The following is a 13,269-nucleotide window of genomic DNA, read 5'->3' on the forward strand; positions in this document are numbered from 1 at the left end:
CTCTTCTTTGTCTTTGAGTACAAAACCTGCTAGGACGGGGGGGGGGGGGGGCTCCCTCTGGATGTGTACCAGACAACAGCGAGACAGACCAGTTCGCTTGGTACGTAGGGCTGGTGCTCCGAGGCGAGTCCCCGACTCACTGGCATCACTGCCTTGACTGGCTGCCTGGGAGAAGGGACCTGGGCACAGTCGATGCCCGCCATCACCTGCTAAATCTGCACAGCTGCCAGAACCCCTAAAATGGCTGGGATTCAGCTGGCTCCCCACGTGTCTGGACAGGTACATCCTTTTTGTTTGCCAGCACACCAAAAGTTGACTTTTTTTAGCACTGAAGCCCAAGATGTTGCCTTCCTCTGTGCTAGCAGATGGCTAAGAATATAACTATAGAGAGGTTGGCAAGGACCAGCTCTGCCCATTGAAGGGTCAGGGGCAGAACCTGGCAGGAGGAGGCAGTCGGAGAACACAGAAGCCTTGATGTGGGTCTCTCACAAAGGATCATGCTTCTTTCTTGCCCCATCTTGTTCCAGTTGCCTTCCTGCCCTCCTTCCCACTGCTTTTGCATGCTAGCAACTGAGTCCCATTGCTTCCTACCAGGCACCATTCCCCTCTGCACAGGTGACCAGATCTTCCTCCCCAAAGCTGGAAAGCTATGCCAAGGGATCAAGGCCTCGTCCTTGGACTGCGTGTGGCTTTCTATTATCCTCCCCCTTTCTGCCTCAGATTTTTTCCCCCTTGACTCTTTGAGGGATGTTTTAAGACCTCAGTCACCTTGGCATAGAGTTCTCACCCTATCAGTCATCTAAATTTCACTGCTGTTCCACTGCAGGGATCTCTGTGCCTGGCATGTCCCTGTTTCTTGTCTTCTTTCCATTTTAAGTTCTGTATGCTGTTTGGACTGAGAGTACAGAATCCAGTCTTCCCGAAGGACTGAGGAAGAGAGAGGCCTCAGCCACATCCTGAGGGCTGGGGGAGAGACTCTTTGGCCAAGTAAAGAAGAAATACTGAAAGCTCCCTAGGAGTTCTCCAGATTTCAGAGCATTCGTCCACAACCCAGCCCATCCACCTCCCACTAGGTCCATAGGGCGGTGACATTGCTGACGCTGAAAGAGTTTTTACATTTCTGGGCACAGACCCTCCCTCAGCCCTAGAGTCTCTTCCATTTTTTTGTCCCCCTAGGAAATGGGAAGAACAGCCCAGAGGACAACAGGCAGAACATGACAGACTTTTGACTGCAGTGCGTTCATGTTCAGAAAGGAGACTGACTGTGAGGAGATTTTGACCTGCTTTCTCTTCTTAAGTTATGAGAGTGAGCAGGACACTGGCAGTCACACATCAGTCCAAAGGCAGGCAGGAGCTGTGGTCTGGCTCCTTGTCATAGCTAGGCCCTAATCTCCCTACGTTCCTGTTGAGGCCTCGTGACCCAGCCCATCAGGTAACATGAACCCCGCACTACAGAGAGAGCTGAGGACAGTGTAGCTCATGGTACTCACCCTGTTTGCCTTGTGATGTGACATCAGTGTGGGAGGAGAGAGACGAAAGCTGCCTGGATATGGGGAATTTAATTATTCATATTTTTAAGTGGCTTTCCTCCTAAGAATCACCATAACTCAAGGTAGTCACAGCTCTCGTTTTACGACAACACCAAGCAAGGCAGGTTTCTCCAATGTGTAGCATTTCAAAATGTGGTTTATTTTGTGCATGTCCAGAAGCTGAACCAGTCTTGATATCTCATGCTTCTCAAGCTGATTTTGTGGGTTTTGGATGCCTGGTAATACTAACCTTGCCTTCGGTGTCCCAGCTTTCGCCAGTAACTGAAATGCTTCCCCCCCCCTTATTTCCAGGATTTTCTCTCGACTCGGGCGTGGGGATCATCAAGAAGAATGAGCTGAGCTTTGTTACGGGGGCCCCACGGGCCAGCCACACCGGGGCTGTGGTCATCTTGCAACGAGACAATGTCAACCGACTGGTGCCGGAGTTCATCCTTTGGGGGGAAAAGCTCACCTCTTCCTTTGGCTATTCTCTGGCTGTGGTGGACCTCAATGGTGATGAGTGAGTAATTCACCAGGGAGGGGGAAAGTGAGAGACAAGGACAGATGCTGGGATACGGCTTGGGCACACACATAGGCCACCAGCAGCTTCCTTTGTGAATCTTGGCCTGGCTCATTCTGTTTTGAGCATCGTTTTTAAAAGTTTATCTGCCCTGACTATCAGTCATAGAATCATAGGGTTGGAAGGGACCTCCAGGTCATCTAGTCCAACTCCCTGCACTATGCAGGAATGGACCATTTACCTGCCTATCCACAGTGACCCCAATTTCATGACCAAGTGATCTCCCCACCAGAATTCAGCCTGGTCTGGAGGGAATTCACCTACCATCATCATAATACTGGGTGGGTAAATAAGTGATTGTGGCAAAAATAAACTTAGAAACTTGTTGGGTACAAACTTGGTGAAACAGTTTTACACGTCCGTGATGGCAGTGCTTATCCCTGTGCTCTGAGAGGTTTTACCTGCTGATTTCTGCACGCCACCGTACTGAGTAAGGCACTAGAAATTGTCCTTTATTCCTGGCCAACCACTCAACTGAAGGAGAAATTTGGGAGAAGATGAAAATAGCTTTCCCGTCTAAAATTAGGATTTCCATTGTTCCACAGATGGGCCACTGTCTAGGATTAACAGATAAAGTATTTGAGTGGAAGATACAAGCTGGATACAAACAACTAGAGTTTGGTCCAAGAACAAGCCTTGGCGGTCCACAAGTTTGCATGCTTCCTGCTCACCTTGTGCAACTTGCTGTGCCGTCCAGATCAGGTGAAATGTCCAATCATGGTTTGTTTCTAGCTTACAGGCCAAGATGTCAAACCATGGCGAGCGAGATGAATTCCAAGTCTTGCTTTGAGACCGAACTCTCTGAATTCTTAGATGACAATCAAGTCCAACTGCATGTTAGAGACAACAAGACTTGCAGGGCATGAGCTCTTGAGAGTCAAAGCTCTGATGAAGGGAACCTTGACTTGCACCAGCTGATCCCTCAGAAGCCTTGTTGGGCTGAAACTAACTTCTTGGACAATAATGTCTTCCCTCGTGCACTTCTAGACAGGTGGCCCCAGCCAAAGAGAATAAGGCTGGGCTGTGTCACAATTGAATAACAGCACTGAGTACAGAAGGAGTAACTCCAAAGCATCCCTCCAAAACTGTAATCCCGCATAGGTCTGGTAAAAGGTTTTGCATCTTTTGCTTGTGTTTCTTGTTCTGCACAACTGAGGCAGCAAGTGGTGTTCAGGAAGCAGTCGGGTTTTCGGTGAGAGTCACACTCATTGTTTGCTCTCTGCAGCTGGATGGACTTGGTGGTTGGGGCCCCCAACCTCTTTGATCGCAAGGAAGGGATTGGAGGCGCAGCCTACGTATACATCAACCAAGCAGGAGACTGGGACACCGTCCAGCCTGTCCGTCTCAACGGCTCATATGACTCCATGTTTGGTATCACTGTGGGTGCTGTTGGGGACCTCAACCAGGATGGCTTCCAAGGTGAGAATAACAACAGCAGTTGCCCATTCAGCCATATTCTCTATCATATGATATTCTATGTATCCCATGATGGTCCATGTAAACCGTAGGGGAGGGTGGAATAAAAAGCTAAGAAAATAAAATAGAATCATAGAATCATAGAATCATAGAGTTGGAAGGGATCTCGTGGGTCATCTAGTCCAACCTCCTGCGCTATGCAGGACACTCACATCCCAATCGCTCATCCACTGTAACCTGCCACCCCTTGAACCTTCACAGAATCAGCCTCTCCGTCAGATGGCTATCCAGCCTCTGTTTAAAAATTTCCATAGACAGAGAACCTACCACCTCCTGAGGAAGCCTGTTCCACTGAGAAACCGCTCTGATTGTCAGGAACTTCTTCAGGATGTTTAGGCAGAATTTCTCTTGCATTAATTTCATCCCATTGGTTCTGGTTCATCACTCCAGGGCAAGAGAGAACAACTCTGCTCCATCCGCTATATGCCACCCTTTTAAATACTTTAAATAAATAAATAAAAATGGCACCTCTGTTGTGGAATGGCCTGCTGGAGGCTAGTAGGAAGGCCTCCCCATGTCCATTGTTTTGAAAAATATGTAAATCAGAATTGTGTTCTTGTGGGGAGAGAACTGCCAAGGGGTAAATGGAGGTGATCCATGTGTGGGGAGTTTATAGGGGTCAGAGTAAATGTTCATACTTAGAATGTCCATACTTTCAAGCGCACATTTAGGATTTGGGAGTTTCACTCACGGGAAAAAATGCAACAAGGAAAGCATTGGCAGCGAAGGGAAAACAAGTACTTAAGAAGGGACATGAGCCACTTCTAGAGCATCTGCTTTGCATGCAGAGGGCCCCATGTTAAACCTTGGCATCTCACATCACATGGATCAGGGAGTAAATGATTTGAAAGACCAGTGCTCAAGACCAGGGATAGCTGCCACCAGCCAGAATAGGCAGTATTCACCTTGATAGGCCCAGGATCTCATTCATTATAAGGCAACTTCACGTGTTCAAGAATATGTGAATGAGGGAAGGGAAAAGAAGGAAGAGCACTGATCTCAAGTATGTGTGTATCTGGCATGGTTTATGACACATTATGTGGGAACATAATAGGATGCTAGCGTAAGAAAATGTGTATTTATTGTATGCTGTAGCACAGTGGTCCGGAACCTTTTTAAGGCTGGGGACCACCTGCGGTGGGGAGGCCAATCGCCCGGCCACACATGCCACGCATGCGCGTTTGCACTATGCGCAGCCACAAACGTGCATGCACATTGCGCATGCGCAGCCCTGCTTCCCTCTCTCCCCCCTCCCACAAAAAGAAGCTTGCCGGGCCGCAAGCTAATCGGCCGCTTTTGTGGCCGATTTGCTTGTAGCCTGGGAAGTTTCTTACTGCAGAGGGGGGGGGGAGAGGGAGCCGCGGCCCGGTGGTTGGGAACCACCACTGTAGCATACAAGCAGTTAATATCTGGTGGTATGTGTGCATGTGAGAGGCTGAATTAGAATGGATATCTACGGAGTTTTGTCGCTGGCTCCATTCCCGTTTTGAGGCTGCACCAACCACGCAGGGTCAGAATTCCAAAGGTGCCCACAGGCTCAAAAAGTCTGGGGACCTCTGGTGTGCTTTCTAACTGGGCCTGGTCTTTTGAGGTTTGCATATCTCTGTGTAACAGATGCTGCCCTAAGGCAGAACCAACCATCCTCCAAGAAGCCTTCCTCCTTAAGTGGGTCTTCCACCAGAGGAAGTTAAAAGGACCCTCCAGTGGAAAAGCACTTAAGTTGGAGGAAGTCTCCTTAGATTGGAGGAAGGAAAAGTGGGATATAAATATTTGAATGAATGAATGAATGAATGAATGAATGAATGAATGAATGAATGACATTTGCTCAGTGAAGTGATAGGCTTGGAGTAAGATCTACCCCAATCTGCCTGTGCAATAGAAAACCAAGAATATGGAAGGCAGAGATAGGTGCTCAGAGTGCATTTTTTGCTGCTTTCCTTCCAGACTTTGCCGTGGGAGCCCCGCTGGATGGTGACGGCAAGGTCTACATCTATCATGGCAGTAATTTGGGGTTTGCAATCAAACCTGCTCAGGTGAGGACCCCTCTCAGTTACTGTGGACTTTGCAGAAGGGCTGGGTTGATTCTAGGAACATTGCCCCCTTCCTCAGCTCTCTTGGTAATGACATGTGCCTTCCAATTTGATCCCTGCCCTAGTCATGTACTAGGGCTGCCAGAGAAATACCTGGAGACTTTGGGGGTGGAGCTGGGAGTGGATGAGATTTGGGGCAGGGAGGGACCTCAGTGGATAATGCTATGGAGTCCACCCTCCAAAGTAGCCGTTTTCTCCAGGGGAACTGATCTCTGTTGCTTGGAGATGAGCTGTAAAACCAGGGGATCCCCAGATCCTACATGGGGATTAGCATCCTTATCATGTGTTGTTGTGTGCATCATCATTTCCTGTTTCTGCAACCCCACTGACTGCAGATACTCACTGGAGAGAGTGTAGGCATCAAGATGTTTGGGTATTCCTTTTCCGGAGGGCTGGATATCGATGGCAACCTATACCCAGACCTGCTGGTGGGATCACTCTCTGACACGGTAGTGCTGTACAGGTGAGCAGAACCACAAGCAGGAGGGGTGAAGCTGCATTGACTAACTGCGCAAGGAAGCCCATGTGGTGCGGTGATTACACTGATGAACTAGCGCTTGGGTGGGCGAGGCTCAAATCCCTGCTCTGCCATGGAAGTTCACTGGTGACTTTGAACCACTCACACTCTCTGCCTAACCACAGGGTGGTTGTGACAATAAATGAAGGGGAGGCGAGTGAGGTAAGCTGCTTTGGGCTCCCAATGCAGAGAATAAAAATACAAGAAAGAAAGGCTGTGGAGTGACAGCTAGGCCTGTTGTTGTCCCCAATCTCTTCTGAATGAATCCCCAATTTCCCTCCTGCCTTTACCCCAGTCTGTCTTACTTTCAGCATTCTATTTAGTAGAAGATTTACAGACACGGTTTTCCTTGCCCATGGTGCATTAGGGAATTCCCTGGAGACTGTTTTGTACCACTGAGGACTTCACATAGAATCTAACGAGAGACAGCAATAGGGCAAGGGCACTGGTGGCTCCAAATCTGGAATCACTGTCCGCATTTTATAGACTACCAACCAAATGTCAAGGGGATTGCTTGTGAGTTCCAGAAGGTAGCTGGCTTTTGGGTGGCATTGGCTCTCTGGTCATTGGCTCTTCAGGCCTTTATGACATTTTCTGGCCCACCATTGTTGGGGAATACTGTCAGATGGGTTGAGAATAAGCAAGTAATGGAACTGAGGCATGTTGTTGGGGGACCAGAGAAGAGCAGACAAGGAAATGGAAGTATTTCTCCGTTCTCTCTTAGAGCTTTTTCCAGCCACCTGGATAGGGATCCCTGAGCCACCCTAGAAGCTATAGCCCTGAACGTTGCATTACGAGGCTGGGCCCTTGCCTTTCGAAACGGGATGGCCTGGCTGCCTCAGAAGCTATGATCTATACTGCCAAGTCTCTCAGAAGTCTCCTATCCACATTTTAGGACCCGGCCTGTCGTCCACATCTCCAGAACCGTCACCATCTCACCTCAGAATATCGACCTGGAGAATATGAACTGCCGTGACCAAGTAGGCATTTGGTGAGAAAATGCATGTCTTGCCTTCCGCGGTCTCTCCCCTTCCTCTTGATCATGAAAGGGGCTTTCCGGATGCATCTGAACCTCTGCTTCCCTACCTTGTCACATCTTGCCGGGAAATGAAACAGGCACACATTCGACAGCCACAAAAAGATAGAAGGTCGTGGGGGCTGATGGCAAAGAAGTGGGAGGTTGGAGCCTTGAGGTTTAACCTCAGCTCCAGGGGGGAAAGATCTCATCCTGGGTAACACGAGGCCCATGTCCCCTTTTTAAATGTTTGCAGGTGTGTGAGGTGAAGGGCTGGAAGCTGGAAATCCTGAGAGCCAAGTAGTAGGAGTGGTGGACTCTAACTTGGAGCACTGAGTTTGATTCCCTCCTCTTCCACATGCAGCCCGCTGGACAACCTTGGGCTAGTCGCAGTCATGTTAGAGCTGTTCTCACGGAGCAGTTCTGTCAGTCTCAGCCCAGCCCAACTCGCAGGGTGTCTGTTGTGCAGAGAGAAAGAGCAGGTGATTGCAAACAGCTTTGAGATGCCTTTAGGTAGTAAAAATCAGGGTATCAAAAAACAGCACTCAGCTCTCCTTATCGTTGTCTGTGTCCGCTCTTGTAGATGTCTATAGCAGGGGTAGTCAAACTGCGGCCCTCCAGATGTCCATAGACTACAATTCCCAGAAGCCCCTGCCAGCAGTTTGACTACCCCTGGTCTATAGAGCTGATGGCATCTCCAGTGCATCTGTCCTGGTGGATCTACCTCAGGGGTAGTCAAACTGCGGCCCTCCAGATGTCCATGGACTACAATTCCCAGGAGCCCCCTGCCAGCATTCGCTGGCAGGGGGCTCCTGGGAATTGTAGTCCATGGACATCTGGAGGGCCGCAGTTTGACTACCCCTGATCTACCTGGTGCCATGCCCGCAATTGACAGTTACTACAGCACTGTTGCTGGAGTGATTTTGCTTGCCAGATTGTTCCCCTCTAAACTTGAGCTGTTTTGCCCATGATCGTAACTTCTGCTTGAGCTGAAGCAAGCCCACAGCAATCCTATTTCACCGGAGTGACCTTTGAGGCACATCCAGTGAATGACACGTACATGCTGCTGTGATGCAGGGACATATCTCTTTTGCACGCTATCTTTTTTTTTTTTTTTGCACAGAAGAATTGAAGCATCAGCTTCAATACCTAGTCTGGTCTTATTTAATTCTGGATAAAAAGGCTGCCTCTTGACCAAGATGGACTCAGGACTCAAGCAGACTACACACTTATTGTTCCTTCCATAAAATACAAATTGCAAGCTTGTGCAGCCTCAGTCTGCCTAGAGCTGTGTAAAGAAGGGGGGGGGGTTTAACCCTTCAACATCTATTCCATTCTTGTGTTCAAGCCTGGCTCCTTCAATCTATTAGTATTTTAAAGGAGAGAAGAGTGTCCTTTAAAAACTACTTAAAATGCTACTATCTTTAAAATGCAACTCAACAAAGCCAGTTCTCCCCGCCTATTTCCCTATTGAAATGTTCATAGAAAAGCAAAGAGTTGAGGTTTTGAACACTGAAACCATGAAAGTTGAATGGTTAAACCTCTTCTCCTCTTCCTGTGCAATCCTAAAAGGTCAATCGAAGTTGCATGAATCTGCAGTTTACCATTATGCGGACAGATCAAGAGGCATGATCTTCATTCAGTCAGTTTGAGCCCTCAAAGGTCGAAGCTCCAACCCTGTGGAGCCCTGGTACAAGGAAGAAGAAGAAGAGTTGGTTCTTATATGCCGCTTTTCTCTACCTGAAGGAGGCTCAAAGCAGCTTACAGTCGCCTTCCCTTTCCTCTCCCCACAACAGACACCCTGTGAGGTGGGTGAGGCTGAGAGAGCCCTGATATCACTGGTCAGAACAGCTTTATCAGTGCCGTAGCGAGCCCAAGGTCACCCAGCTGGCTGCATGTGGGGGAGTGCAGAATCGAATCTGGCGTGACAGATTAGAAGTCTGCACTCCTAACCACTACACAAAACTGACTCCATGTTCATAAGACTCAATTGCTGAGTTGGGTGTCTTCTTTGATTCTGTTCACAGTATGGATGTGAAAGTCTGCTTCAGCTACACAGCCAACCCCTCGAGCTACAGCCCTCCCATCAGTGAGTACCGGCCAGACCTCATCCAGTGCATGTGGCACAAATAAGCTTCTACTGATCCTCTGTCCCTGTTTGGATGTCCTTAGTGTAATTCCAGAGGGAGGGCTGGGGTGCAGTCAGAGCACTGTGACATGTTCTGGAACATAGTAGCAGAGACTGTGGCTTGGCACCAGGTAATGGGAGCAGCTGGTTCTCTCCAGAGGCATCTTGGCATCCGCAGAAGGAGCTTTCTGTCTCTTCTCTCTCAGCCCTTCTCCTCTCCCCAACTCATAGCTTCTCCTCCTTCCCCCAGTGCTCGAATATACTTTTGATGCTGATACCGGCCGGCGGCAACCGGGCCAAACTTCCAGAGTCACCTTTCTGAACCCGAAGAACTCAGACTCTGAGCACCAGTATTCTGATGTAGTGGAACTACCAACGCAGCATGCCCGAGTCTGTAGAAGGGCTATGCTGAAGCTCAAGGTGGGTGTGCTGGGAAGCTAAGGGGGGGGGTTCCCCTGGGGCCATTTGAACCTCTGGTCTATTGCAGGGCTGGTCCAAGGTATTATCTAACCCCAGACAAGGTGTGCATATGCTAGTCTGATCCCAATTGAAATCTTTTTAAAATTAATTTTGGGGGGTAATGCAAAGAAGAAATAGGCAAACAGAAAAAGGAAAAAGGTTATATATAACAACTTAAGAATTATTGTACATTATACATTGTGTGATAAAATATAAAGATAGATTGAGAAACATCCAAGTTTTGCCTTTTTCTTCCTTGTTCCTCATGATTCCCTTTTGCCCTTCATTCCCCTTGGGTGTATTTTTCTCTTCTGCATGCCAACTCCCTGTCACTTTGCAGGTGGGTTCGGCTTTCATTTAGCTCCCTTCAGAGCTCAATTCATTTCCCATTCTCTGTATGTTCATTTCTTTTAAATATCACACTGCCCTGGGTTTCCCCCTTTTCTGGCTCCCAGAAATTAGGAATTTTACTTAGAGGATGAAATGACAGACAATATATCAAGACTACTTGTATCAAGAAATTTACTGTTGAGTATAGGCTCCTTTCCAGTGTCCCCTTAGCATTCCCACCACCAAATGTTTCTGATTACAGCCTGCTGCTTGGCATAAAACCTGACCAATTGGGGAGATAACAGAATTGCCCAAGAGACACAGAGAAGGATCCATGCAAGGGGTGAAATCCCTTACAAAGCAGTTTCTGGGAAGGAACAGTATACCTGTATTTTCTCTGTCTAAAGCTATGACTTTATTGCAGGACAAAATCCGCGACAAGCTACGTCCTATTGTTGTGGTCATGAGCTACAACATCAAGCATCCCCGCACCAAACGCCAGGCCCAAAGCGCCACTCTGGGCCCTCTCACACCTGTGCTCAATCCCATGCCATCGCACACTCAAAAAACAGAGGTAGGAAACGTCAATTTCTTATGTGGGCTTTCAGAAGTCAACTCACTTCTTCAGATTCTATGAAGAGGAAATCGTACTATTGTGACTCATATGTTCCAAATACAGTCCAGCAATCTAAATCAGAAATACTTTAGCCTTGGAGAGTGAGAACAATCTTCAGAAGACTTTTGTTAATAAAATATACACAGCTTTGCTAGGTATTGCTGCAAAGGAACAGAATCTTCTCACTGTTATTCTGTTGTGTTGCTGTTTTATTTAAAGGCTCCATGCCTACCTCCTTACTTTGGTGGCCAAGAAAGGATCTCTAAAAAGATTAGTTTTGTTAATAATGACCTTGATCAGGAGGAAGTGAGTTGTGTTAATTCATCACAATGGGAGTTGAGTTCAACTCACTTTTATGTTTGTTCCTGCAACTGTTAGTTGCTTGGAGTTCTACAGACGGCATTGATGGGAGGTGATGTGAAAGACTTCTGTCTGAGACCTTGGGGAGCCACTGCCAGTCTGAACAGACAACATTGACCCTGATGGACAGATGGCCTGATTCAGTCTGAGGCAGATTCATGTGTTCAAGAACAAGCCAAATATAACACACCCATGAAGCTAGACTGAGACTCAGACAACCTTTACTGGCATACACAAACACAATCCAAGGAAACAAAATAGATTACCAGGGGTAGTCAAACTGCGGTCCTCCGCTGGCAGGAGCTCATGGGAATTGTAGTCCATGGACATCTGGAGGGCTGCAGTTTGACTACCCCTGGATTAAACCCCTGGATTTCGGGAGAGAAAAGTGGCATATAAGAATCAACTCTTTCTTTCTTTCTTTCTTTCTTTCTTTCTTCCTTCCTTCCTTCCTTCCTTCCTTCCTTCCTTCCTTCCTTCCTTCCTTCCTTCCTTCCTTCCTTCCTTCCTTCCTTCCTTCCTTTCTTCTTCTTCTTCTTCTTCTTCTTCTTCTTCTTCTTCTTCTTCTTCTTCTTCTTCTTCTTCTTCTTCTTCTTCTTCTTCTTCTTCTTCTTCTTCTTCTTCTTCTTCTTCTTCTTCTTCTTCTTCTTCTTCTTCTTCTTCTTCTTCTTCTTCTTCTAAGGGCATCGGCTACCCTGGCAAGTTTAATGGGATCCTTTTTCTGAAAGCATTAATTGGATGATGAGGCATTTAGAATTGGCTTTGGAATTTAAATCCATCAATTATAACTTGATTGAAGCTCTTTGGGGAGAGAAGACTGGACACTCCAAAACAGTATGTGGCAGTGTGTCCGGGACTTTACAGCCATGTAGACAGAGTCTTTTGAGGGCGGGAATCTGATGGAATCTTCCCCAGGACACACTTAAGGGAAAGGAGTTGACTCTGGCAAGAAGGAAAGCCCTCCTTGCCAAATGAGAGTCCAATTGAGAGAGATGCTGGTAGGAGTTTATAGCTACACATGAAGCTATAATGACATGGGCTAGGAGTGACTATGTTGCTTGCCACAAGCATATGAGAGGGATTATCCAGGAGGTTCCCTGGCATACATGGAGAGGGGCTATGGCTCAATAGAAGAGCCTCTGCTTTTTTTCATGCAGAAGTTCCCAGATTCAACCCCCAGCTTCTCCCGTCAAAGGGACCAGGCTATAGTGATCTGAAAAGCCTTTGCCTGAGATCTTGGAGAGCAGCTGCCAGTTTGAGTAGGCAAGACTAACCTTGTTAGACCAATGTTCTGATTCAGTCTAAGGCCACATTCCACATGCCACACACTACTCTCACTTGGTCATCCTAGCAGGAAGCGAGAAGAAATGGCACATTCTCAGTGACAGAATGTTGAAGTTTATATGATGGAAAAACGCAGAGTCCTTGCAGCAGTAGTGTAGTCTGAAGGAAAATGTCTGGATCCCCCGCAGCACGTGAGCTCAAAAGGAAATGACACAAAACATCAGGAGTGTTCTTATCTCGTGTCTGCATGCTCACACTCCATTCCAGACCCGTTGGATCTTGGCACTGCTGGTAGTTGTGCTTTGGGACAGCAATCATAGCTTGCTTCAGCCACTGAAACATTAATGAAGCTAATTAGACCATCTCCCACTCATGGGCTGTTGTGCATTCCGGCAGGTGAATTTCCTGAAGCAGGGATGTGGTGAAGACAAGATCTGTCAGAGTAACCTGCAGTTGAGCTACCGGTTCTGTTCTCGCATTGATGATACTACATTCCATCCCCTGCCCAGGTATGTGCAGAGTAGGGATTCTTCCGGAGGGGTGGAGGGTAGCATTGGCTTTAGTTCCTGATGTTCATTTAGCACCAACAGTACAGGTGCTGCACAGAACATACAAATAGCAATGAGTAAGTCAAATCACACTGGTTTCCCCCACTGGGGCCCTGTCTACACTGGGGTTTTCTAGCAGATTCACAGCGCATTCCTACCTGATTATTTTTCCTCTTCTGCATTCCACTCTGCTTTCTGAGACTGTTTATGCACTGGAGGTTTCATGCTGGGCTGCAGGCTGGAGTTTTAGTCGTGGCAGGTTGCCCCACTTCTTCCTGCACCCACATAGGGGCGCATTTGGCCTGGTGCACGTCATCCGCCCCTGATTTGTGCTCCT

The 13,269-nt window shown here is 47.7% G+C and overlaps 1 protein-coding gene across 6 annotated transcripts in view; it reads left to right on the forward strand.

Moving 5' to 3' along the window:
* ITGA7 (integrin subunit alpha 7) overlaps positions 1-13,269 on the forward strand; it is a 67,874-nt gene that overhangs the window by 39,489 nt on the left and 15,116 nt on the right. For 5 of the 6 annotated variants that reach the window (XM_077328771.1, XM_077328766.1, XM_077328767.1 and 2 more), the window contains 9 exons: positions 1,842-2,049; positions 3,335-3,528; positions 5,530-5,618; positions 6,011-6,138; positions 7,088-7,183; positions 9,235-9,296; positions 9,586-9,755; positions 10,549-10,698; positions 12,781-12,893. In XM_077328771.1, the coding sequence (XP_077184886.1) occupies positions 1,842-2,049; positions 3,335-3,528; positions 5,530-5,618; positions 6,011-6,138; positions 7,088-7,183; positions 9,235-9,296; positions 9,586-9,755; positions 10,549-10,698; positions 12,781-12,893 (1,210 nt within the window). Of the gene's footprint in view, positions 1-1,841; positions 2,050-2,663; positions 2,812-3,334; positions 3,529-5,529; positions 5,619-6,010; positions 6,139-7,087; positions 7,184-9,234; positions 9,297-9,585; positions 9,756-10,548; positions 10,699-12,780; positions 12,894-13,269 lie in introns of those variants that run through there. The other variant, XM_077328769.1, reaches the window with a different exon arrangement.

Source organism: Paroedura picta, chromosome 3 (assembly GCF_049243985.1).
Source record: "Paroedura picta isolate Pp20150507F chromosome 3, Ppicta_v3.0, whole genome shotgun sequence".
Taxonomy (NCBI): Eukaryota; Metazoa; Chordata; class Lepidosauria; order Squamata; family Gekkonidae; genus Paroedura; species Paroedura picta.